We start from the raw sequence: 27,456 nt of genomic DNA on the forward strand, positions 1-27,456 counted from the left end.
TACAGTTTGCATTAATCTATCTCCACCCATGCCTTTGAGCCTCTGCTTTCCAACCTGACTACAGCAACTAATTTTGACTCTATTGTAGGCATGGCTGGTAGGACCTGTTCGTTGACTAAAGTGGAGCACTCGGGAGAATTGCTGCCCTGTTAGAGAACATATCAATATTTTGGGTTTGTTTTAATTCTCACATCAGTCTTACCATCTGCTGCAACAAAGAGTGTTTCATTGATGAAGCAAGAAAACATTAAACAGCACTCTGTTGCCTTTATTCGAAATCTCACCGTACCTGTTCAAATTGCTTCTTTTCATCCCACTTTATCGAACCATTAATCAGTGGAGAGTAACCTTGAGGCAGTACTACATTGGAAATACAGATTTTCTACAGTGGTTTTAAAAGTTCACTTCAAATTATCAAATTGCAACTAAAACCACATTCAGTATAGGCTGTTGGCACGGTTGATAAAATACTGCTAAAGCAATAAGCAAAAACCTCATAAAGGCTAACACTTGTTGGAAATGCAAAATCATTCTGTAACATGTAGCTAAGAGTAAAACAAAATTCATAGTTTTTTCTTAAAATAAAACAAGAAACTGCTGGACAACAACATACCTAAGACAGATTATTGACACAGTCTGAAGATTTTGGTTTGTTGTGATATTTCACCACTGATGCTATTTCTGACTCCACTAATTCTGGTGAGTGGGAAATTATTTGATGAGACATTGTTGTAAATGAAAAGGTTTTTATTGTTATTTTATAAAATCTAAACTGGACACTGTGTTCATCCTTTTGGAATAATTTGTTTTTCTGAACTCAACAGTTCTTCTTGACATTCACAGTCATTATATATGCATTCTCCAGAGTGAATTAAGTAAAATTTTGTCTTTATGACTTCTCATATATCAGAACAATCAGCACCTCAGCAGGTGCTCTTTTTGTTGGAGCTCATTAGGTACATATGGTTGAAGAAGCAATTAGAACTCAAGAAAAATGCATTATATGGAATCCATATGATCCCAAAGTGGTTTACAGCCAAGGAAGTACATTTGAAGTGTTGTCATTTTTAGGGAAGGAATTGCAGCAGCCATTTTATACATAGCAAGCTCCACAAACAGCACTGGAATAATTACTTAATAACCTGCTCTTTGTGGTATAGATTGAGGCATACGTATTGGGTGGGCAACCTAGGGTAACGTCCCGCTGCCCTTATTTGAAATGCAGTCATATTGTTCATCAACCTGAAATCAGACAGGACTTCTGACAGAGCAGCATTCCCTCAGTGCCCAAGGGGAGTGACAGGTTTGATTTTATTCCGAGAACTCTGTGGGAAGCTAGAGAAGTGATTGCTGGGCCTCTTGCTGAGATATTTGTATCATCGATAGTCACAGGTGAGGTGCCAGAAGACTGGAGGTTAGCTAGTGTGGTGCCACTGTTTAAGAAGGATGGTAAGGACAAGCCAGGGAACTATAGACCAGTGAGCCTAACGTCAGTGGTGGGCAAATTGTTGGAGGGAATCCTGAGGGACAGGATATACATGTATTTGGAAAGGCAAGGACTGATTAGGGATAGTCAACATGGCTTTGTGCCTGGGAAATCATGTCTCACAAACTTGATTGAGTTTTTTGAGGAAGTAACAAAGAGGATTGATGAGGGCAGAGCGGTAGATGTGATCTATATGGACTTCATTAAGGCGTTCAACAAGGTTCCCCATGGGAGACTGATTACAAAGTTTAGATCTCATGGAATACAGGGAGAACTAGCCATTTGGATACAGAACTGGTTCAAAGGTAGAAGATAGAGGGTAGTCATGAAGGGTTGTTTTTCAGACTGGAGGCCTGTGACCAGTGGAGTACCACAAGGATCAGTGCTGTGTCCTCTACTTTTTGTCATTTACATAAATGATTTGGATGCGAGCATAAGAAGTACAGTTCGTAAGTTTGCAGATGACACCAAAATAGGACGTGTAGTGGACAGCAAAGAGGGTTACCTCCGATTACGATAGGATCTGGACCAGATGGGCCTATGGGCTGAGAAGTGGCAGATGGAGTTTAATTCAGATAAATGCAAGATGCTGCATTTTGGGAAAGCAAATCTTAGCAGGACTTATACACTTAATGGTAAGGTCCTAGGGAGTGTTGCTGAACAAAGAGACCTTGGAGTGCAGGTCGTTAAATGTGGAGTCGCAGGTAGGTAGGATAGTGAAGAAGGCATTTGGTATGCTTTCCTTTATTGGTCAGAATATTGAGTACAGGAGTTGGGAGGTCATGTTGCGGCTGTCCAGGACATTGATTATGGCACTGTTGGAATATTGCGTGTGATTCTGGTCTCCTTCCTATCGGAAAGATGTTGTGAAACTTGAAAGGATTTAGAAAAGATTTACAAGGATGTTGCCAGGGTTGGAGGATTTGAGCTATAGGGAGAGGCTGAACAGGCTGTGGCTGTTTTCCCTGGAGTGTTGGAGGCTGAGGGGTGACCTTATAGAGGTTTACAAAATTATGAGGGGCATGGATAGGATAAATAGGCAAAGTCTTTTCCCTGGGGTTGGTGAGTCCAGAACTAGAGGGCATAGGTTTAGGATGAGAGGGGAAAGATATAAAAGAGATCTACGGGGCAACCTTTTCACACAGTGGGTGGTACGTGTATGGAATGAGCTGCCAGAGGAGATGGTGGAGGCTGGTACAATTGCAACATTTAAGAGGCATTTGGATGGGTATATGAATAGGAAGGGTTTGGAGGGATGTGGTCCGGGTGCTGGCAGGTGGGACTGAATTGGGTTGGGACATCTGGTCGGCATGGACAGGTTGGACTGAAGGGTCTGTTTCCATGCTGTACATCTCTATGACTCTATGAGCATACAACCTTCTGACTCAGGTGTGTATACTACAAACTGAGTTACAATTAATACATAGGAGATAGAAATTGATCTTGTGTTGATATCTTATAATACAGAAAAGAAGGACCTATAATCTGAAAATTCATAGCTGTTCTTCTCATTATCACCCTGGCAGTTTTATGCAGACAGCCACTGAGTAATAGTGCATATTGGAAACTTCATAAACTAGTGGAAAATATTTATTGTAGATTCCAACCCAAACATTGAATCTACTACAGAATTGTTTGTGATAATATTGGGATTATTGCAACAGATCTCTAATTCTCATTGTATCCCTGTTCTCAGTGTTCATTACATTAGCTACTCATTCAACAACACTTTGATTTTCAAATTTTTATCCATTTTTAAATTCTCCCTGGACTTGTCCCTCCCTATTTCTATAACCCCTTTTATCCCTCCAACTTTCTGAAATATCCTTGCTCATCCAATTCTGATGTCTTGCGTGTTTCCAGTTTTAATCATTCTACCATTGCCAGCTTCACTAGCCTAAACCCAAAGCTGGAGAAGTCTTTTCTAAAACTCTCAACTTTGTCTCTCCTCCTTTAAAATGCCTCTTAAAACTCAGCTATTTGATCAGTTTTTTTACTGCCTACCTCCCAATGGTCACAAATTTCTGTGTGATAATGCTGCTGTGAAGAACCTTTAGATGTTTTATGCTGTTTCAGGAGCTACATAAATGTAGTTTGGTATATAATAGTAGTAAGTGGAGGGGTGGGATTCAAGGGCGGAGGAGCGGGAAGTGGAGGAGATGCGGTGGAGAGCATCGTCAACCACGTCTGAGGGGAAATTGCAGTCTTTGAAGAAGGAGGCCATCTGGGTTGTTCAAAGACCCCAATTTCCCCTCAGACGTGGTTGACGATGCTCTCCACCATATCTCCTCCACTTCCCACTCCTCCGCCCTTGAACCCCGCCCCTCCAATCGCCATCAGGACAGAACCCCACTCGTCCTCACCTACCACCCCATCAACCTCCAGATACATCGGATCATCCTTCGTCATTTCCACCACCTCCAAACGGACCCCTCCACCAAGGATATGTTTCCCTCCCCACCCCTATCAGCATTCCGGAAAGACCACTCCCTCCGTGACTCCCTTGTCAGATCCACACCCCCCACCAACCCAACCTCCACTCCCGGCACTTTCAGTAATTTATTCTGCAATCCAAGATGGCGCTGGAACGTGATGACCCTGACACAACATTCCCTAGACATGACTTTCTTTTGCCCCTGTTGGAACCAACCCCAGTTCTACCCACCACTACTAAGCAGACAGCCTCCCTACCCTAACCCATTTAACCTGCGTCCCTCCGACATTGGGCCTGACCCCAGCTTCCTCATTTCCCCTCCCCCCACCTTATCTCAGTTCCAACCCTCAGACTCAGCACCGCCTTCTTGACCTGCAATCTTCTTCCTGACCTCTCCGTCCCCAGCCCCTCTCCGGCCTATCACCCTCATCTTAACCTCCTTCCACCTATCGCATTCCCAGCGCCCCTCCCCCAAGTCCCTCCTCCCTACCTTTTATCTTAGCCTGCTTGGCACACCCTCCTCATTCCTGAAGAAGGGCTTATGCCCGAAACGTCGATTCTCCTTCTCCTTTGATGCTGCCTGACCTGCTGCGTTTTTCCAGCAACACATTTTTAAATATATAATAGTAGTACCCCTCAGGAATATTAGTCTATGGAAGGATTACTGTTCTTGTCAAGTTTAAAATTGGTTATGAATTCTTCTTGACATTTATTTGAGTTACAATAAAGAATTACTGTTATTTTATTGTAAGTTATTTTTATGTTCAAAATAAAAGGCATACTCCCACGCATTACTCTGTCTTTCAAATTTCACTTAGAATTAGCTTCAACTTAGCCGATCAACCTGTATCACTGTTGAAGAGTTTCTGAAATTATGTATCTATAGCCGTATAGCTATAATTTATTTTAGGAGCAGACGTAGGGCATTCAGCCCCTCATACCTGTTCAGCGATTCAGCAACATCATGGCCATTTTAAGTTAGATTTTTATGGGAGATATTCGTTACTTGCTAGGCCATAATTATTTGCCCAGAGGGCATTTAAACGTCAACCACATTGTTGTGGATCAGGAGCAAAGAGGCCAGACAAGGTAAATATGGCACATTTCCTTCCCTAAAGGACATTTGTGAACCAGATGAATTTTTACGACGATCAACAGTGATTATATTGGACACCATTGGGTTAATATTTTATTCCAGACTTTTATTATTTGCCATGGTGTGATTTGAACCTATGTCCTGAGAACATTAGTTTGTTGTTTTGGATTACCACGCCACAATCACTCCTCAATTGATGGTAGATTCAACTCTATTTTCTCCCCACCCCAATAATATGTCAATCTCTTATTTGTCATGAATTGTTCTATAAATGCGACATTTTATTCTGGGATTCTTTATTTTCAATATTTGAATGAAGTTATGTGTACTACTTTACAAATAATTCACATTTTACATGTGGAAGGAACTAATAAAGTCAAAATTGATTATTATTTTACCCCTATTGATTAAACTGGTATTTAGTTCCACTATGAAAACAATTTTTGTTCAGATAAATCTAGGGCTGTAAGACATGGATGGCATTTCAGCTTAATCTAATCTTATGGTTCGTAGAAATTTATTATAGAAAAGTTATAGGAACATGGAGATTAACTCCATTTGGAAAAGAATTCTGTACATTTCAAATGGCAACATATTTATGCAGTTGTAAACATGAATTTACAATCAGGGATCGAGAATATGCTGTCGCAAAAGATGGACTTGAAGAGAAAGTTATAAAGAAATAGTTTCATCCAGAATGTTTCAATGAAGAGGTAGGCTAATTAATGCCTGGTAAAATGAGCAATCTTATCCTTTCAGAAAACACAACTCAGTTTGTTAGCAAATGTACTGTTTGATTCAAGAAAATGTTTGGCTTTTAAAAGGGAATCATAGTGACAAGTAATGTAAGTTCCAGGAACCTGAAGTAATAAGTTGTAGACAATACAAGCAACACTGTGACAAAGCTTGGAAGCTATAAAAGAAGTTTGGAGAAAGTGAGGATCGCAGATACTGGACAAGTCAAGAGGCGATAAAGTGTGGAGCTGGAAAAAGCACAGCAGGTCAAACAGCAATAGAGGAGCAGGGGGAGTTGCTGTTTCAGGTCAGGACCTTTCATCAGGACTGGGGAGAGGGATGGGTGCTAAGAAATAAATAGAAAGTGAGTGGTCAAGGTAGGGGAAGAGGTAGGTGGGGTGACGATAGGCTGATACAGGTAGCAAGTAATTGTGATTGGTCAGTGGGAAGGGTGGAGCAAATATGTGGGAAGGAAATTGGACAGTTTAGGCCACACCTCATCCAACGTCAAAATAAGGCCACACACAAACTGGAGGAAAAAGGCCTTATCTTCTGCCTCAGGAGCTTACAACCATATGGTCTTAACATAGAATTCACCAGCTTTCAAATCTCTGCAGCTCCCCCATCTCGTCCCAGGTCCAGCCCTCCTCCTCTACCCCACCTTCTTGACCTGACCTAACCTGTCCATCTTCCTTCCCACCTATTTTTAATACAGAAAATCAAAAAATATGGAAATAATTCTTTGAAAATGAATTTTATATATTCTACTATAATTTTATCATTTGTTCACTGGTCATCTAAGTTTATTAGAATAGTGTTAAAAAGAATGCAAGAGCAGTATTATGTGTAGTTTTTGAACCAAATAAGAATTTTTGTTTTGTTTTACACAGGGCTACGCATGTTCTCTGGTGACAGTTCAGGACTGGTTATTTTTTGGAGCACTGTTGTAAATCAAAGTTCACCAGAAAGCTTGGTTCAGCAGTGGACAATTGCTGAGGTACAGTTTCAAAAAACTCAAATGTCCTGCAGTTCACGCCTTGGAGTTTTGGCTTCTGATTTTAATAAACCAAAGTGTATCAATACTTTGCAATGGAAAAGCAATGATCAATTTGTTGGTAGATGGTGATTACTTATGTATTTCATGATTTGCACAGTAGAAATCTAATGAAAATAATACCTGGCAAGCAAGTAATTTTTGTTTACAAGATCATTGGTTTTAAGTAACCACCACAGCTCCTGATCGACAGTGGTACACCCTACACAATAGTCCACCAGTTGTTTCACATTTAATGTCAAGGAATTGCCAACCTGAGGAGTTATTTGACAACTTTCCTTTGAAATAGGTCTATTCTAAGCATTGTGTTATAAAATGTTTTAGAATATATACCAACAGATTATAATCAGCAATTGTCATAAACGGTTAGTTATTTGATGAAAGTTGAATAAATTCTGAACATTTTGTTAAATCCTTTGCATCTGCAAACAATTTTCATTTCCATCAAATTCTTCTCAATCCCTACAGTGCAGAAGCAGACCTTTCGGCCCATTGAGTCACACCTTGAACGCCCCCTCCCCCCCAGCACTGTAAACCTGTGTTTCCCATTGGCTAATCCACTTAGTCTGCACATCCCTGGACACTAAGGGCAATTTAGCATGGCCAAATCCACCTAGCCTGCTCATCTTTGGATTGTGGGAGGAAACTGAAGCACCCACTGGCAGCCCATTCAGACACAGGAGAATGTGCAAATTTCACACAAACAGTTGTTCGAGGATGGAATCAAATCCGGGTCCCTGGCGCTGTGAGGCAGTAGTGCTAACTACTGATCTACCTTTTTCTTCCTCCATTCTCCCATTCCCCAGCCCCCAATTTGCTCTTCAGTCCTTAATAGAGCATACTGAAAATTCTTTGTACATGAGAGGATTTCCTCTTGTGCTTGTCCTCCCAACAACCTCTGATTTTAGCTTCCTGTGAAAACTCTTGCTGTCTCACCCCTTTGGTGATAAAGGCATGACATTCCCCTCTTTTGGAAGTAGTAAGGAAGATGGCAGGAAAGACAAATAATTTGGCAGGTTTGCCCCAGAGCTATATTCACCTGCTTCCCGCCACCCCTCAGTAATTAACTTCTCAGTAAGATCTACATGCAATCACATTGAATTGCTGCAAATTAAGGCTTTTAAGCAATCGATTAATGGCCATATAAGGGCCTTGGCCAGCCATAGTTTGATTATCAGCAGCGTTGGCAGGTAATAAAGGTGGCTGCTTTTCTACCAGGGAAACCAGGGCAATCTTCCTTCGAGATGCGGGCCAAAGTTTTTCCACTTGCCCCCATCTGCCATTTACGGAGTGCAGCGGGGTGGCCACTGAAAGCCAACCCTGCTTTTGCCTCTGATCCCCGTCTCCCCGTAAATCCCAGCCCATGCTCAGACCCTTTCCCACCACCCCTAAAGAAAAATACTTCCTGTTCATCAATGGAGCTCTTCATGGTTGCACTGTCTGGGTCTTTATTCTTGCCCCACCTAGGCCTTTATCCATGCTCTTCACCTCCGTGAGGCTGCCGGCCTTTCAGATCAGGATTACAGCAATGAAGTTCCTGGATGGAACTGAAGCTTAATGGATAGCAGTTAATTACCTAATTGGCACTTGGTCTGATGAGGCTTTTGCTGACTCAGCTAATGAGTTAATTTGCCCTTATTTTGCCTGAATCACATATTGGACAGAGCACTAAATCTGGTAAACATTAGTGTCATTATACAGGTGAGATGACCAGATTATAGTGTGGTGTAAATTTTGTATACTTCCTTCATCTAATCAACTAATGTAAAAATATTATGAGGGTTTGACATTTAGAATTTATTGAAAACAATATTCAAAATTCCTTTCAGAACATAATGCAGAATGATCTAAAAGGTGTTCCTATAAATCATCTGGAAGTTCACCCAAATGGCAGACGTCTACTTATCCATGCCAGAGACAGCACTCTAAGAGTGATGGATCTAAGAGTGTAAGTTATTAAATCTAATTCCTTAGCTAAGTATGATTGTTAGTTCCACTTATGTTATTGATTCTTATGTGGTCCATGAGAACTGGGTCCTTCTATTCCTATTCCAAAGGATCTCCATGTATGAGGAGATGACTTTAATCCTGAAACTAGGAAATCAGTAAATCCTTTGGAATTCCTTACTCCATTCTAACTGTAGAAAACACGATGTTTCTCCCATAACTGTCAGATTCCTTTTCGCTTTCCACTGCCCTCCCTCCTACAACTTAAATGATTCCATGCACCATGGCACTAAATTCAGTTTGAATCGACGTTTCAGACATAAGCCCTTCTTCAGGCTTATGCCCGAAACGTCGATTCTCCTGTTCCTTGGATGCTGCCTGACCTGCTGCGCTTTTCCAGCAACACATTTTCAGCTCTGATCTCCAGCATCTGCAGTCCTCACTTTCTCCACTAAATTCAGTTTGACCAATTATCGAATACTAAAATTATCAGAATGGAACTTGCTTCTTGTACGAAGTGACCAGCTGTTACTTTTCCATTCTAGCTCAGTGGCAGGCCGCAGGCACCTGGTGCAAATGTGCTTGTCCAGGGTCACAGTATTCTCCCAAGCTCCCGCAAACAGACATTACATTTATGGCACATATGCTACCCACATTTTCATCTAACCATAAGTATTTCTCGGTTTAGTTTTAGTAAATTTGTATTTGACTAAGTTAGGATATTATCACCAGTTACTGGAAGCAAAACAAAAAACAAAATGCTGCACTTCTTTTGTCCATATATCACTTTCTTCCCATGCCCCATGCTACCCTGCCCTTATATACACAACATGCTACCAAGGCTACTATCCACACCTTGCCCTGTGTTTGGCACATGCTTCCCAGTGCGCATTGCCCAATCCCCATACATGACACTTCTGCATACCCATGCGCATTGCTCACTAACCCCATATGCAGAGCCTGGTCCCCCAGTACACGCTATCCCCACATTTCACATGCACTGTCTGCTCACATGCCATATGCTGCTCCCACCTGCTGGACAAAATTCCTGCTTGTATCATGTGCATCTCTTCTGTTCACCAAGTAGCACATGTCTGACTGTTGCTCTCCGTTTACAAAACAGTCCTTTTACAAAAACACCACAATTGTTGATATTTCTCCTTTTATATAGGTGGATAAATGAATGTTAGGGTTTAGGGGCCTGCAGTACATCCGAAGGTAATAACAGAGCGGATGGTGTGGCTATGGGAACCAAAGCCAAACTGGATGATTTAGTCCTGCACAGCCGGATGATGATGCGGTGGCATTGGATGAGGATGGTATGAGTCATGCATATACAGGGGAACCTCGATTATCCGAACAAGATGGGTGGGCACTATTCCGTTCGGCTAATCGATTATTCGGTTAATCGATTAAATGCCTTTCCTCTGGGGCTCGGAGTTTTTAAAGTCTGCTCCCCATTCAGGAGACTACAGCAGCACAGCGCACGAGCCCCCGCCCCCAACTTCCCCCCCCCCAACCCTGTCCAACACCGCCCCCTGCCCCCAAACCCAGTCCAACATTGCCTCCCAATCCCGTCCAACACCCCCCCAAACCCCATCTGCCCCAACCCCTTCTCCAGGGCAGCCGGACTGTACACCAACAACAAGACTGCTGCAACTGCCTTTGTGGGGTAAGTCTCCAAATAGCACACACACACACACACACACACACATAGCCACACCACTTTTTTGCTGCAACTTTTTGACAGTTTCCACGTTAGCCCTGTACAGGATAATGTTGGAGAGATTATCTGGGGTCAGGGGTTTTGGGTACATCCCTCTGTAGAACTCCAGGGAAAGTGTGGGGAGAGAGAGAGGGCAGGAGGTCAGTCATTTGGAGACGGTGTCTGTTTAATCACTGTAAACAAAAGACACAATCACTGTTGGAAACTCGTCTTTGGTGTAATGTTTCTATCGGGACATCGAGATTTCCTTTGGATAATCCGATTTTCGGATAATTGGTATTCGGATAATCAAGGTACCTCTGTAGTCAATAACTACCACGGGTTGTCATACTGTATTCCAGAGGTTTGTAATTATCTAGGACTAAAAGAACACCCAGTCTATTAAAACCCCTACATAATTAAATTTGTGTCTGACATGGCTCATTTGGTAATAGATTTGCTGCTGAGTGCGATGGTTGTGAGTTCAAGACTCACCTGAAGACTGGACACTGAAATGAAGACTGACTTACATTACCTTCCAATCAAATAACATTTTGACATTAAAATTCTTATATTTGTTTTCAAATCCCTCCATGACCTTGCATTTTTCTTTCTTTCTACTCTCCTTCAGCTGCATAATCTTCTGCGGTATCTGAACTCTAATTCTGAGAATTTCAAAAAACAAATTGCTTTAGAAGCAGTTCAGAGAAGTTCCATTCAAGTCATGCATGGGATGAAGGACTAATCTACTAAAGAAAGCTAAAACAGATTACGCTTTTATCCACAGACTGTTGTGGTGCAGTGGTAGTATGCCAGGAGGACTGAGTTCAAGTCCCACCGACTCCAGAAGTGTATAATGGCATCTTTGAACAGCTAGATTAGAAAGTTGTTCTTGTTTATATAACCACTGGAGTTTAGAAGAATGAGAGATAATCTTGTTGAAGCAGACAGGATCAGAAGGCCACCTCTAATGCTGATCTGTCTTCACAGACGATGCCAGACCTGCTGAGGTTCTCAAGCATTTTATATTTTATTTCATATTTCCAGCATCTACAATATTTTGCTTTGATCAACCTGCAATACCTTGTTTTAATTTGTCTCCATTTTTGAAAATAGTTTTCATTCCAAATGAACCCTCTGCCTGACTGTTCAACAGTTGAACATGCAGGCTGGGAAATCACCGAGCACCCATTGAACCTTTTTGTTCATGAGTAGTAACCTGTCCCTACAGGGGACTACTCACCAAGACCATTATGGGAACAATTAAAAATGTTTATTTTCAAAGTGGTGCAGCTAAGGAGAAACAGTCTGAATAAAATGGTATTATGAAATTTTGATTAGATCTAGCTTATTACTGGCTTTTTAGGGGTCCTTAAATTTTTTTTTGTTTCCAGACTCTCTGGATTCCTAATTTCTATGCTCTTTCATTTCTAGATTGGCTGCAAAGAAGTATACAGGAGCTACAAATTACCGTGAGCAGCTATACAGCACATTCACACCATGTGGGACGTTTCTTTTTTCTGGTAGTGAAGATGGGATATGTTATGTTTGGAATTCAGAGACAGGTATGTTTCAGCTATTACTACAATCATTTTATTTTGGAATTGATTAAACTTGTCAAACAAACTGAGAGAGTTGCAAATGAGAAGCAAGGTACTTGAGTATCAGCTATGCCTCAGTGGTAGCACTCTCAACTCTGACTTATTAGGTTGTGGATTAAGTTCCAATTTAGGTCTTGAGCATGAAATCTAGACTGGCATTCATTTGCTAATGGCAGAAAATTGTGATACATTGAGTTTCAGACATTCCCTGGATAAGAACTTACCCTTTCATTTCCTTAGAAGGTGTTGTTATTCCCTTTACCTTTCAACAAGAAATTTGCAGAGAGAGCAGCTTGCAGGGGAATGGTGAGTGAGAGCAGGAGATTTTCTGTTCCTTAACACAGAGAGAAAGATTTAGGTCTTTCTGTTTGCAGACTTGAAGCTTCTGTTTATACACCACTGATGGTCACTTGCCCAGGAACCAATCACGCGGTTATTAGTGGGCCATAACTGTTTTTCTTCATTGTTCTCATTTTTGGTTTGGAACTGTGAGCTGAAGTTGAGAGATCATCTTGGACTTTCAGCAGTGGCTCGCCTTTGAAAAAACAGCCAAAAAAAAACAAATTGATATTTATTTATGGGAACTGCTCTGGAAAGTTAATTGCAGTTTGGTTATTGTTCTAAGAATACTGCAAATGTTTTGGCACTTGTGTTGGATTATATTCAAGGGTCGTTCAGTGTCCACTGGTCAAGCAAAGAGAATTTTGAAAAGGAAAGAAAGAAACCAGAGATTGAACTGGTTTGGACAAAAGGTAATGTGGAGCTATGACAGCTGCTGGATGAAGTTTTGGTCACTCTCAAGCTATCCTCCAGTTATCAAATTATTGGAAGTTCTGAGAAAAGAACCTCTGTCTGTAGGGTATCATGTGAAAGTCTCCAGCAGTCTGCAAAAGCTGTTTGCATTTACCAGCGTCTTCATAATTCAACAGTTCCACCTTTCAGAAAAGAGTGTACTATCCAAGGCTTGCTTGAAGTTTCAATAACCATCGTTCAAAACTGCTTAAGTGATCTGGCCAGTCACAATTCTTTTAGTTTTTTAATGAATTATCCCTTAACTATCCTCGTCAGTCTGCCTGTCTATGTATGTAAGGGTAGGGTTATGAATAAAGAGGATTATTTAAAATCATGGACATTAATTACATTACCTTAAAATAAAACAACGAACTGTGGAGGTTTAACAAAATGTTAACTGTGCTTTGACTCCATAGATACTGCGTCATTTGCTGAGTTTCTCCAACAATTTCTGTTATTGTTTCAGATTCACAGTTCTTTCTTTCCACTATATACATACATGTTTGTTTGTTTTAAAAATGATTGTATTTTGAAAGCAATTTGTCTTTTATAGAAAGAATTTGACAGTGGTAGATAGCAGAATGATTAGTTATGGACATGGGGATCTCTGGTCTTTCATTACCTAATGGTGAAATCAAGTGATAGCAGGTTACGGGAATTATAGTGAAGAAGAGGGCAGCAGGGTTGTGTAAAGGATTGAGCAGGTAATTCAAAGGTAAATAGGATGGAGCATTAATGGTGGAGAGGGGAATATGTAGTGGCAAGGACAAGGACTGAGGGACACATTGGGGAAAATATAAGCAATTGGGAGAGGTATGAAGATTGTCATTGAGAGTCAAATGTTGTAATTGTACCCACCTTTACCACTTTCTCTGGCAGTTTGATCCGTATATGCACCACCTTCTGTGTGAAAAGTTTTGAACTCCCCTACCCTGGGGAATAGAAACAAAAATAAAAGTTGCTGGAAAGATTCAGCAGGTGTGGCAGCATCTGTGAAGAGAAATCAGAGTTAATGTTTTGGGACCGATGATTCTTCCTCAGAACATGGAACAGGTCTTGACTATTCTCCTTATCCCAGCCTTTCATGATGTTATAAACCTCTATAAGGTCACCCCTCAGCTTCCTATGCTTCAGGCAAAAAACGTCTTAGGATATCCAGCCTCTCCTTATAACTCAAGGCTTCCGGTCTCAGTAATGTCCTTGTAAATCTTGTCTGCACCCTTTCCAATTTACTAATATCCTTCCTATATCAGGGCAATGAACACTATATGCAGAACTCCAAAAGTGACCTCGCTAATGTCTTGGCGAAAGTGAGGACTGCAGATGCTGGAGATTAGTGACGAGAGTGTGGTGCTGGAAAAGCACAGCAAGTCAGGCAGCATCCGAAGAGCAGGAGAATCGATGTTTCAGGCAAAAGCCATGGCTTTTGCCCAAAACGTTGATTTTCCTGCGCTTCGGATGCTGCCTGACCTGCTGTGCTTTTCCAGCACCACACTCTCGTGACTAATGTCTTTTAAAGGCACAACATAATGTCCCAATTCATATATTTGATGCACTGACCAATGAAGGCAAGTGTACCAAACATCATCTTTATGACAATGTCCACCTGTGATGCCACTCTCAATGAACTATGTACCTGAATGCCTAAGTCTCTGTTTGACAACATTCCTCATTAACTGTGTAAAAAGCAACACCTCACATTTGTCTAAATTAAACTCTATCTGGCAGTCCTCAGTACATTGGCCCAATTGATCAAGATCTCATTGAATATAGGTCTTGGGAGCAGGATTAGACCATTCGGCTCTTTGAGCATTCTCCACATGCAATAAGATTGTGGTTGATCTGCTTGTGATCTCATCCATAGTTTCCTGTCTGCATCCCATAATTCTTAACACCTTAGAACAATGATTGGCATTCTTTTGAGAGTTTAATCTTAAGTTTGATTCCAAGGCTCTTTTGCCAACTCTTTGATAAGGGTCATTTACAAAATAACATGACAAAATAAATTCTGTGTGCAGAGTATAAGATCTTCATAAAGTTGACTAAGTCAATAGGTCACTTGCATGCACCTGCATTTACATTGGATCCTAGAACTGAGATAAGATTCCTGCAATTCTTTCCCTAAGCACTGAATAAAGATCTTAGAATCCACCACAATGAAAAAGAATTAGTCGCTCTAAAACCAAAACCTTTTATAAAGCCTGCCAAATTCCATTGGGTTATCTACTCTTTTTGAGTTAATTTTATGCATGTCTGATTTGGTTTATAACATATTTAATGCATGTAAGAACAAATTTTCAAATGTTCACTTCATCTTTATCAAGTTGGAGTTTTCCAGTACCATGGAATCTGGGAGAATCTTTCACAAAACTCTGGAATGCCTTGAGAGAAGAACTAGTGAGCACTGTATCCTAGCAATGCCTTTTATTTTGTTCATTCATGCAGAATCACTAAGAATGGTCTGCACTTTTTGCATATCCCTAGTTACCCTCAAATTTAGTAAACTGCTATCATGAACTGCTGAACCCCGTGTGGTGAAGGTAAAGACAGAAGCATACAAAATAGGTGCAGAAAAGAGTAGGCCATTTGGCTCTTAATACCTCCTTTGCTATATTTATAGCAGCACGGTGGTTCAGTGGTTAGCACTGCTGCTTCACAGCGCCAGGGACCCTGCTTCGATTCTGGCCTCGGGCCACTGTCTGTGGAGTTTGCATGTTCTCTGCGTGGCTTTCCTCCAGGTGCTCCAGTTTCCTCCCACGTTCCACAAGATGTGCAGGTCAGGTGAGTTGGTGATGCTAAATTGCTCATAGTATTAGGTGCATTAGTCGGGGTAAATGTAAGGGAATGAGTCTGGTTGGGTTACTCTTTAGAGGGTCAGTGTGGACTTGTTGGGCAGAAGAGCATGTTTCCACACTGTAGGGAATCTAATCTAATCTACTCAGTATGATCATGGTTGATCATCCAACTCAGTGCTCTGTTCTCTCTTTCTCCCCATACCCTTTCATCACTTTAGTTCGACCAACATCATCTAACTGTTTTTTGAAATTATTCAATGTTTTGTCTCAACTGCTTTCTATGGCAGAGAACTCTATAAGCTCACCACTCTAGGTGAAGACATTTCTCCTTATCTCAATCTTAAATAGCCTATTCCGCATCCTTTGTTTGAGATATGAACTCCCCTGTCATTGGGAACATCCTTCCTACATTTATCCTGTCTATTCCTGTTGGAATTTAATAGGTTTCCATGAAAGTCCACCTCATTCTTCTAAAGTTCAGTGAATATAGTCCTAACTGATCCACTCTGTTGTCATATGTTAGTCCCACAATCCCAGAAATCAGTCTGGTAAATCTTCATTGCACTCTCCCCCTAGCCAGAACATCTTTTTCCAGATAAAAACTGAACACAATACGCCCACTGAAATGCTGAATAGTAAGGTTTTTATTTTCATTCAGTGAGGAAGAAGGAGAAATAATTTGTTTTCAAGTCCAGATGATGTATGCCTTAGAAGGGGAGGTTGTAAGTGATGCAAGATTTACTAGATGGTTTTTATCTTGATTTTGATAGTGTGAAATAATAGATACAAAAACAGAAATCTTTAAGAAAACACAACCCTAGATATCAGGACAGCTTTAATGATATATGTGGCTGGAATGCAAACTGGAAAATGCTGGAAAAGTCAGCAGATTAGACAGCATCTTTGGAGAAACAACAGTGTACATTTCAGATATGTGACCTTTCATCAGCAATCTATTCGTCTATTTTAGTTTCAGATTTCTAGCATTTTTAGTATTATGCTTTGGCTTGTTAGGCTGGATTTCTTTAACTTCTTCAAGATTTTGGTCTCCTTGTATTTTGGGTTTCATCGTGCCTCCTCTAAAATTAAAGCATTGGAACTGAAAATTATTGATTATGGCATATTATGTAGAAAAAAAAAGGTTTAAATTTCCTCTTTTTAGAAGACAACATATTGTAAGTGATATTCTATGTATGTAGCAGGTTGCTGTCAATCATAAGACAAAAAAATTAACTAAAAATAGATAATTTTATATCATAAACATACTGAATGATTATTTGAATTTGGGGAAATTGGATCATGAGGCATGATAAAATCTTGATTCAGAGAAATTGAAACTGAGAATGGAAATTGTTAGATATCTTCTATGACATTGTTCACAGTGAATCAGTTTCAATAGGGATGTTTGTGCTGTATAAGGGATAATATCTGGGACACAGATGTACAGTGAATATAATAGCCATTCCACTTTTAGTTAAATGTAACAAATTGCTGGTAATGTTCAGCAGGTCAGGCATGGTACAAGGAGGCAATAATGAAATAAATAAAACACCTAATTTTCAGAGAGGAGAGAAACATACATAAAAAGGCTGGCAAAGTGAAGTAGGAACATGTCATTTCGGTGTGCAGATAAAGAAAAGGTTAATAGATATCAGAGGAGCACACTGTGATGGTAGACTCCATGTAATACCTAATGGCCCACAAGCTCCTTTTTCTGGGAGCCTTGGATCATCCATCCTACATTACCAGCCAAATGTTTAAGAGGCTATGAGAGTAATACTTAAGGTATCAATTTGCCAGAACAGTATTCCAGTGATTGAGCTGTTTAATCTCTTTATGTGAACAAATGTAACTTTCTGGACTAATGTTCTGTTTGTCACAAAACTGCAGTGATCATCCAAGGACAAATTGAAAAGTCCTAACTTAGGAAGATTCCACACCTGGACTTCAGTTAACTTCACAATGGATAGACTAAGGTTTATAAACCTGTTCAGAAACTTGATGTAATTGATCAGTTTTTAATCCGAGTTCTTCTCATTTTCAATTAGTGTACCCATGGGATTTGGCAGTATTATTGGTGGCTTGCAGTGTCAATGGACTGTTCCTATCTTGCAAATTCTTCATACAGTTTTCCCTCACTTTGATTGAGATGTTTTGTTATCCTGTGTTTGGTATACTGTGCTTCCTAAAATGATTTTCAACTCGATTAAGACAAAAGGTGATCAGTATTACATGCCATGCATTATGTTTTACGAGAATCAGTGAAATTTCCATTTGACTGTGCACCATTGTACCCAGCCTTCCTTTGCAGTATTGGGTTGACAGGTCTCTGGGAAAACATTCCGAGCTTGGGCAGCAGTCCCCAATGATTTACTGGGCTAGGTTTGACCTTGTCATGCCTTAATTTGATTCTTGCATTGTGGCTGAGTGGTCCATCCAGTTTTTCAATTTATTCATTTTTTAGTAGATCAATTCATCTGAACAGCCAGCAAAGTCACTTCAGAGAATATTAAGAGTCAGCCATGTTGGTGTGGTTGTGGAGACCAAAGCACATTAAAGCAACATTTCTTTCCTTAAGGGCAGTAGTACTAGTTATTTTTTAATAATAATTCAATGGCTATTTTTAAAAATTCTTCCATGAGATGGGACAAGATTGGCATTTTTGCCCATCCCCAGGTATTCTTGAACTGAGCAGCTTGCTTAAAGTTGTGGGCTGCAATAAGTCAACCACATTTCTGAGAGTCTGGGGGCATGTAAATGACTTCAGTGAAACAGGTAGAGTTATTCAACAGTTAATGGAGATTGGCATGGTCACCACCATTGACTCTAGCTTTGTATTCCACCAACTGCTGTTGTTGGATTTGAATCCATGTCCTTAGAGCATTAGCTTGGGCTACAGGTTTACTAGTCTGTGACATTATCCCTAAACCACTGCTTTCCTGTTTCATTGTGAAATTACTGGAAGCAACTCTTTATTACTGATCAGTTTAGTTTAACTGAACTTGCATTTTAAAACTGGCTGCAATTTCCCTGAAAGGAGAGCAACCTACTGTCCATACCTGTGTGTTTACTCATTCGCAGAATGCCGATGTTGCTAGTAAGGGGCATGTTTATTGCACGTACCTTATTCCTCTTGAAAGATTGGCAGTGAGCCACTTCTTTAATCTAGCCAAAGGGCTGGTTTGGCCATTTCCGTGGAAAAGATGGTAGATGTCTTCTCCTAAAGTGAACCAGGTGGGTTTTTATGACAGGTCTGGTCACGATTGTTGATGCTGCCATTTCTTCCAGATTTTAATTAATTGAAGTTATATATTCACCAGCTGCTAGCAGGGAATTTTACACTAACCACAGGATCATTAGTCCAGGTCACTTGAAAATTAGTTCATTAACATGATCCACAGTACCCTAGTGCAATCTGTTCTGCAGGATTATCCAGCATGGCTTACTCTTAAATTTTAAATCTGGTCACTTTAATTCTATTTTTCAGAAACAATATTGCATTTAAAATTTAATTTGCCTCATCTTTCTGTTATGAAGGTGCTTTTGTTTTTGAAGATTTATGTTCGTAGGATTGAGGACAGTGGTTCATTTTAAAAGGCTCAGGAGATAGCTAGACCTTCTTTAAAAGGTGTTCACTGAAAGGATATTTCTTGGAAGTCACATGCATAATTTAATTGTTTGGACTTTTGTCTGGCTTTACAGCTGTCAGAAGATGGATTTTGTTCTGGATATTATTCAGTTACGTTATGATATAGTCTGCTAAGTTAGAGAAGCCACTCAGTTCACCCTTCACCATTCTGAAGAAACTATTTTGAGGGTCCTGTTCAATAAATCAAACATTAAGCCAGCTCTTCTCCTGAAAAGTCTCAGAAAGAGTTCCCCTCAACATTTCTTGTACTATGTCTGCATAGGTCCCAGTGACAACTGCTTGTGTTTATTGACCCCTGCCTACTTGTACCAAGATGCCGACTGAAAGTTATCTTGAACGTTTCATATTTATTCCTTTTTCCTTCAAGAACTAACAAATATTTGGTCACTTTCTTTTTGGTCAGTTGATCCCTTTTTAAATTCTAAACCACAAATTGATAAAATATATAATTGGCTATACCAGTAACTGGTTAAAGCATATAAAATTATTTTGTGACAAGTGGAGTAAGACTGGAGCACAACAGTGCACTCTCTCTAACATTAATTGTAACAATGCTCCTTTGAGTCCTGTTTGATTAATGTGATCACATTTGGGTCTCAGTTACTAGTTGCATGTTTTATAAATTTTATAGGTTACCTAAGATTATGTTCAAGTTATTGTTCCTTGCAATCAATGTTAGTAATAACCATGATTCCAGACTTTTCTTTCTTTTCCTTCCTTTTGTTAGGGGACCAAGTGGCAATGTATTCTGATCTTAATTATACATCAGCTGTCCGAGATGTAGCCTTTCATCCTCATGAACACATGGTGGCTTTTTGTGCCTTTGGACCAAATCAGCCTATACTTGTCTTTATGTACGATCAGAAAGGTAGGTTTCATGTTCAAATCCTGTCTGGAAGAGCCATAATTAATTAAATCAAATCTTTACTCAAGCTTTCTGTTTTATGTAGTACTTAATCATGTACATATAAGAAGTACTTTATAAATATGGTACTCCTGACAGTGATAGGCGAGGGCGATGATGGTGTTAATTGTTTTTGTGTTTTCTCAGAATTGGTATTGTTTCAATTGTGTAGCTATTCTGTAGGATTGTTTTTAGTCAACTGCAAGACCACAAACCGTATGCTTTTGGATTCCCGTGGAAGCTCTTCGTGTTTCATGAAAGTTGTCAAGTAAATTCGCCAGAATAACGTTGGCCTCAGGTTGAGCTAGAGTTTTGAAACTTAACTCCTAGATAAGATTGATTTGCATTGTTTAACACTAGGACCAATGTAATGTAGGTCACCCATATATTTCATATTTAGATATGATTCAGCTGTGGAAATGAAATCATTTTCTATTGTATATGTCAGTACGTCAGTAAGTTGATGGGGAAAAGTTTCAAATGGGAATAGACAAATTCTACTTAAGTGGGGGCGGAGGACGAATTTTAGTGGAAACTTTGTGCTATGAAAAGAAGTCTGACAAAGTGGTTCGATGGCTAGCACAACTTTTTCATTTCTGCAGGTTGAGCTTGAATTTAACCCATACTGATGAGATAAAGGTTTTCACTGAAATAGCTAATTAGTGAAATCTGTTCGGACATATTCAGAATTGACAGTTTCCATGGCTAAGATCGCAGGTTTTGAAATAGGAGTATTAAATTGTGGAGCAGTAGCTGTATCTATGTTCTTAAGTTTTGGAAACATTAGCAATGCATATTGCTTATCCCTAGTTATCCTCAGGACGGCAAAAGTCATCGTATTATATGGACATGAGTAACCCACAATAGCTTCTCTTTGCCAAAGGTAATCCATGAGCTAATTTGGACTTTTTACTTGTAGCATTTATGACAATTGTCTGATGTTAGTGCACAAATTAATTTTTTATTAAACATCAATTTCAAAATTTGTCATGTGGGATTTGAGCTAATAACCTTTTAATTTAGTCTCTCGTACCACCGCAACCTCTTCATCCACTGTCCTCAGAGGACTGCAGGAGAGCTAATGTGATTCTACTTTTCAAGAAGGGCAATAGAGATAGACCAGGGAATTACAGACTAGTGAGTCCCACATCAATAGTAGGGAACCTATTGTAGAAAATTCTGAAGGAGAGAATTAATCTTCCCTTGGAGAGGCAAGGTTTAATCGGGGATGGTCAGCCGTGTCATCAGAGGAAGATCATGCCTAATAAATTTCATTAAATTTTTTGAGAAAGTGACCAGGTGTATTGATGAATTTAGGGCAGTCAATATAATGTAAATGGATTTCAGCAAATCCTTTTACAAGGTCCCACATTAGAGACTTATAAAGAACGTTGAAACACTTGGGATCAAAGTAACTTGGCAAGCTGGATCCAAAATGATATCTGTTGCTGTTCTGCCTATCTGACCAATCTATCAGTATCATCCTGCAACCTAAAACCTTCTTACCCATTGTTAAGCACCCGGCCCATCCTTTTGCCATCCAGAAACCCATTTGTCATCCCTGTTATGTTCTCATCTTTACTGTTTATATATATCCAAACAGCACTGAGCCCTGTAGTATGGAACTGGACTCCAGTGACATGGGTCTGTACCACACCCTCTGTCTCTTACCATTAAGCTAATTTTGGATCCATCTTGGACTGTCAACTAATATTTAATCCTAGAGTGTTCCCTTAACTATTTCGTTTTCTTCTTTTAAGAATTCATTTGAGACACTTCCTATTTGGATTGAAAGGCTATGTTTCTTAAGTCTCTTCTAATAGCTTGAGTCTTCTGCAATTAGGATGAAACTTGGGTCACTATATTGCACTGCCTGCAGAACTTTAACAATTTGATTGTTTCTTGGCAGCCAAGAGCTGGATAGTAATCAAAGTGTTGTCTGACCATCGCACTATAGAATTTGATGATTTATCAAACTTATATTCTACAGTTTTGGTTATGAATTGCAGTATTCTGTTGATAGTGGCGTTGCTGTGGTTAGATATGTTGAATGTTCAGTCTCTTCACTCTTAGTTTCTTCATTTGCTATTTCAACACCATTCAGTATGTGTTTGATTTTCCTAAATATATGAAATAATATGCACTTGGTAACGCTAAACAATGTGATGATCTTTGCCAATAAATAGGGTTTGCCCAACCTTTTCAATTCTTATTCTCATGACTTAATTTCTCTATTGCAAATTTGATCAACACATTTCCTAAACCAAGTATTTGACACAAGTCAGGAACAGTAATCGTCCCAATGCTAATCTCTGCAAACCTCACTCAGCATTCACTTTCCACCCTTTATATCTCTCTCTCACCTTCACCTCTAGTCCTGACGTGGTTTCTCGTAGAAGCAACAATTTTTGAGTCTGAGTTTGATTTATTGTTGTCAATAAATCACTGTACCAAGCTACAGTGAAAAGTGTTGTTTTGCATGCTATCCATACCATAGCCAAATCACACCATACGAAGTACATCAAGATAGCAGAACAGAGTGCAGAATACAGAGTATAGCTGTAGAGGAAGTGCAGAAAGAGAGATCAGAATTAACATTTGAAAGGACCGTTCAAAAGTCTGATAATAGTGGGGAAGACGCTGTTTTTAAATCTGTTCATATGTGTATTCAAACTTTTATATCTTCTGCCTGATGGGAGAGAGTGGAAAAGAGTATGACTGGGGTGGGAGGGATCTTTGAATATGTTGATTGCTTTTCTGAGGCAGTGGAAAGTATAGATGGATGGGAGGCTGGTTTGTGTGTTGGACTGGGCTGTGTTCACAACTTTCTGTAATTTATTTTAGTCTTGGGCAGAACAGTTGCCATACAATGTTGTGTTGCACTCAGAAAGGATAGTGTCTCTGGTGCATCTATAAAAATTGGTAAGAGTCCTTTGTGGACATCTGAAATTCCTTAGTCTCCTGAGGAGGTATAAACATTGTTGTGCTTTCTTGACCATCGCATCAATGTGCGTGCACTAGGACAGATTGTTGATGCTGATCACTCCCAGGAACCTGACGCTGTACCATCTCCACTTAGACCACTGATGCAGGCAAGGGCATGTCCTCCGCTCAACTTCCTGAAGTAAGCGACCAGCTCCTTCGTTTTGCTACATTGATGGAGAAAATGTTATCTTTATACCATGCTTCTAAGCACTCAATCTCTTTCCTGTATTCTGTCTCGTTGCTGGAGATCCAACCTATAATGGTGGTGTCTTCAGCAAATTTATAAATGGAATTTGGCCACACAGTTGTGAGTACATAAGGCATATAGTAGGGGGCTGAGTATGCAGCCTTCTCGGGCACCAGTCTTGAGGATTATGGTGGAGGAGCTGTTGTTGCCTATTCTTACTGATAGTGGTCTATGGGTTAGGAAGTTGACGATCCTGACTACAGAGGGGGAACCAAGACCTAGGTTTTGGAGTTTAGTGATGAATTTACCCTTAAAGCAGTTGTTATCTATTTCCAACAATTACCATGATATGTCTGGACTGTACAAATGATTCTTATTCATTTCTGATATTTTATTTCCATATATAATAATGAATCTGATGAAAAGCTTTTTATCTTTGGGATGTGAGCATTATTATAATTGCCAGAATGTGTTGCCCATCCCTAATTGTCCATGAGAAGGACGTGGTATTCTGCCTCTTTGAATCCATGGTCTAGGTATACTCTGCTGCTGTTAGATTCAGATTCCAGAATGTTTACCCCGTGATAATGAAGAAACAACAATACAGTACCAAGTCAGAAAGACATATGACTTGGAGAAGAATTTGTTGTGGTGGTGTCCTCATTTGTTTATTACTGTTGTCCTTCTGGATGGTATTTTGTGAATTTTGAAGTTGCTGTTAGAGGAACTTTGGTAAGATGCTACAGTGCATCTGCTGGTACTGTTGAAGAAAGTGGATGCTTGAAGTGATGGATGGCCTGCTCCTGAAGCAGGCTGCTTTGTCCTGGATGGTGCTGAGCTTCTGGATTCTTGTTTGAATTGCATTTATCCAGGCAATGAGATTATTCACTGTCACTCCTGATTTGTTCTTTATACAGGGAAGACAGACTTTGATGAATCAGGAAATGAATTAGTCCTACAGTATTTATAGAACTAGACGCATTAAGTTGCTGGTCATTGCTAATTCCCCATGATGAGATGATGGAAGTTTTGGTAGTGATAACATTGAGTGGAGAAGAATAGTTTCGCTTTGTTGGAAATTATTGTTATCTGCCAGTAGTAAGTCTGTAGTTGGCCTTGTTGATTTTGTCATTCTTTTTGTATGCAATATCATTTCTCCCATTTCTGATGGTACATTTCATGTCAAGAGTGTGGTGCTGGAAGAGCACAGCAGGTCAGGCAGCATTCAAGGAGCAGGAAAATCGCGTTTCGGGCAAAAGCCCTTCATCATCATTCCTGATGAAGGGCTTTTGCCCAAAATGTCGATTTTCCTGCTCCTCGGATTCTGCTTGACCTGCTGTGCTTTTCCAGCACCACACTTGATTCTAATCTCAAGCATCTGCAGTACTCACTTTCGCCTGGTACATCTCATGTGTTGAGTGACTACCTAAAACTGACAAATGTTCATATAAATTCTGTTTACCCCTGCACATTTATCTATTTCAAATAATTTGAGCCTGTCTTGGAAGTAGCATCTTATTTATATCAAAATTAGTTGATTTTGCCTTTGTTAAATTTGTTTGTAGAAGGCATGTTTCTATGTCTTCCATGTTAAAGAATTTGAGTTAGGGGATGGCCTGATTTAGATAGGAGTCTATTAACAGACTAGGTTGAGAACTCTTGAGGGGGTTATGATAAACCATTTAAAAAGTACTTTGGGAAATACACACAATAATGTTTCTTTGCAGATCAAGCATGAGCTGACCCCTATAAAATGCTACATATGAGTGTAACGGCAAGAAGTGTCAAGGTCCTGTTAAACTTAGATGAATATGCTGCGTATTACAATTTGCAATCAGGATTCATTGGACCATAGATATCAAATCAACTGAGCTAAATATGATAAATTTATAGGTGCAAACAGCTTAAAAGGTGTTGCAACTAACCAAGTAGTAAGCTTAATGAACAAAAAGGTCCCACTCCTTTTTATAGATTCCTTTGTACTGTAAGTATCTTGAGATAGTTTGAGCATGATTACCTAGAATTTTTGCTTGAAATGTTGAGGCTTAAGTTCCTTGTTTATAGTGAGGATCCTTTGATGTGGTCATACAAAGAAGAAGAAATGGAAGACTTCGCTAGAAGACCCAGAATAAATGAGGAAGTGAGCAACAATAGAGTAACTGCTGGGAGATAGGAAGCACAATATGTAGTGTTATTTTAACCGTGAGCAGTCTCAAAGGATTAATATTAAAACTAATTAAATCTGGCAATGTGTGGGTCCATCACAAGGAAAGATGACCATGTTAACAGCTGGGACCGGGCAAATAGTTCACTATTGTCTTTGAGGGAAGGGAGCCTTCTCTCTGTCTTTGTCCCACCTCCCCCCCAGAAAAACACGGTTTCCCCTGAAGTAGTGTTGTAACTCATTAGCTACATATTTGGATGAAGAAAATGGTCCAACAACATTTTTTGAGGTCAAGATGTGGTTTGAAAGAGTGAAACCAGCTTCATATTTTCAATTCTATGTAATAATCAAATGTACCCTCCCCAGTATCTCACATAGTTTTTTTGTGGATTTCCCTTGATACATAGCTTTGAAAGTCAGAGCTTATTTAGCACAAGAGATTGTGCTGACTAGCCAAAGACTCAATGGTTGTTCTGCCTACAAAGATGGCAAAGTTTGATTCCTGAAGCTGCTGAAAGAGTTCAGGTTTCAGTTCTGCACAGAATGAGACTTTTAATTCAGTTAGTGCATTGAGCAGAAGCAGGGAGTGCCACCTTGCAACAACATAGGAGATGTAAAGGTCCTTTAGTTGTTTACTAACCCTAGGGCAGTGATTTTAGAATGTCATTCTAGATGCAGTGTATTTTGTTGTATTCACAAGCTAGTGTTGAATTATGACTGCCAACCATTCCCAATTGTCCAGTAGTTTCCCAGAATGGATTATTGATGTACTTGGAAACTTCTGGAAATTCAGAAGAAAAATTGGTGGCTTGTGCTTTTTTGAGAAATTGCTGTATTGAGTGTATAGTCAAAAAGTGTGGTGCTGGAAAAGCATAGCCGGTCAGGCAGCATCCAAGGGGTAGGAGAGTTGACGTTTCAAGCATAAGCTCTTCATCAGGAATCTTCATCGAAACGTCGACTCTCCTGCTCCTCGGAAGCTGCCTGACTGGCTGTGCTTTTCCAGTGCCACACTTTTTAACTCTGATCTGCCATGTCGGGTGTATAACCTACCAAATTTGTCAGAGGTGGTTCCATTTTTTTCTCTTTTTCTTTCCTCAACTTGGGTTTGCTTGTCACAGAATTTCCAGATCAGAGACTGAGAATTCTGCAGTGTGTACTTCACATCCTGATTTCCAAATGTCAGTCCACAAGGCACAAATCAGGCATGTGATGGAATCTTGTCCACTGCCTGGGATATGTGAATTCGCAACCAGACTTGACCGGATTCCACCTGGGATAGAGCAGCCTGCTTTGAAAGAAAATTGAATATATTATTGAACAGTAAATATTTATAGAGCTATGACAGAGAAGGAGCATTATTAATCGAAGCATTCTCAGATATGTGTATGGCCATGCATATTTACAAACTAAAGTAAATACTTGTTACCAACCTTAGAATTTAGCTCTAATCAGCGTGTGCCATACTATGTCAAATTGTTGCACTTATTACGTGTATTTCAGTGAAAAGTGAAGAGCATAATAAGAGCATTAAAAAGGAAATGTAACATTTCCACACAGTTGACTTAAAAATATCTGTAACTTAGTCTCAGGCGACCACAAACGATGCTATCTTGGACAAGTTGTTCATTGTGCAAGCTTCAGAACTGCTGCTTTTGATTACATATGCAAGGCTACCACTTGATGGAGTAGAATCCATATATATAGATTCAACTTCGTTGGTTGGTCCTTCTATTAGAATAGTTTGAAGCCCCATTGCATATTGGGCATGTAAGGTAGGCCAAACTTTTAAAACCTTTGAAGTAGGATGGATATGTTTATTCACCTGTGTGAAAGCCAGTGAGTGGATACATTTGATTGCACAAAAAATGCAATTCCCTATATTAAGAAAAGACAAAAATGCCCATGAATAAAAATGAGAGCTG

At 39.8% G+C, this 27,456-nt stretch overlaps 1 protein-coding gene across 7 annotated transcripts in view; it reads left to right on the plus strand.

The window, feature by feature from the left end:
- Positions 1-27,456, plus strand: part of ahi1 (Abelson helper integration site 1) — a 279,823-nt gene that overhangs the window by 106,659 nt on the left and 145,708 nt on the right. For all 7 annotated transcript variants that reach the window (XR_006311028.1, XM_043686158.1, XM_043686143.1 and 4 more), the window contains 4 exons: positions 6,642-6,748; positions 8,635-8,753; positions 11,892-12,022; positions 20,022-20,162. Coding sequence is in view for 6 of the 7 variants with exons in the window: in XM_043686158.1 (XP_043542093.1) it covers positions 6,642-6,748; positions 8,635-8,753; positions 11,892-12,022; positions 20,022-20,162 (498 nt within the window). In the remaining variant the exon portion in view is untranslated. The remainder of the gene's footprint in view (positions 1-6,641; positions 6,749-8,634; positions 8,754-11,891; positions 12,023-20,021; positions 20,163-27,456) is intronic.

The sequence above is a fragment of the Chiloscyllium plagiosum genome, chromosome 3 (genome assembly GCF_004010195.1).
Source record: "Chiloscyllium plagiosum isolate BGI_BamShark_2017 chromosome 3, ASM401019v2, whole genome shotgun sequence".
Taxonomy (NCBI): Eukaryota; Metazoa; Chordata; class Chondrichthyes; order Orectolobiformes; family Hemiscylliidae; genus Chiloscyllium; species Chiloscyllium plagiosum.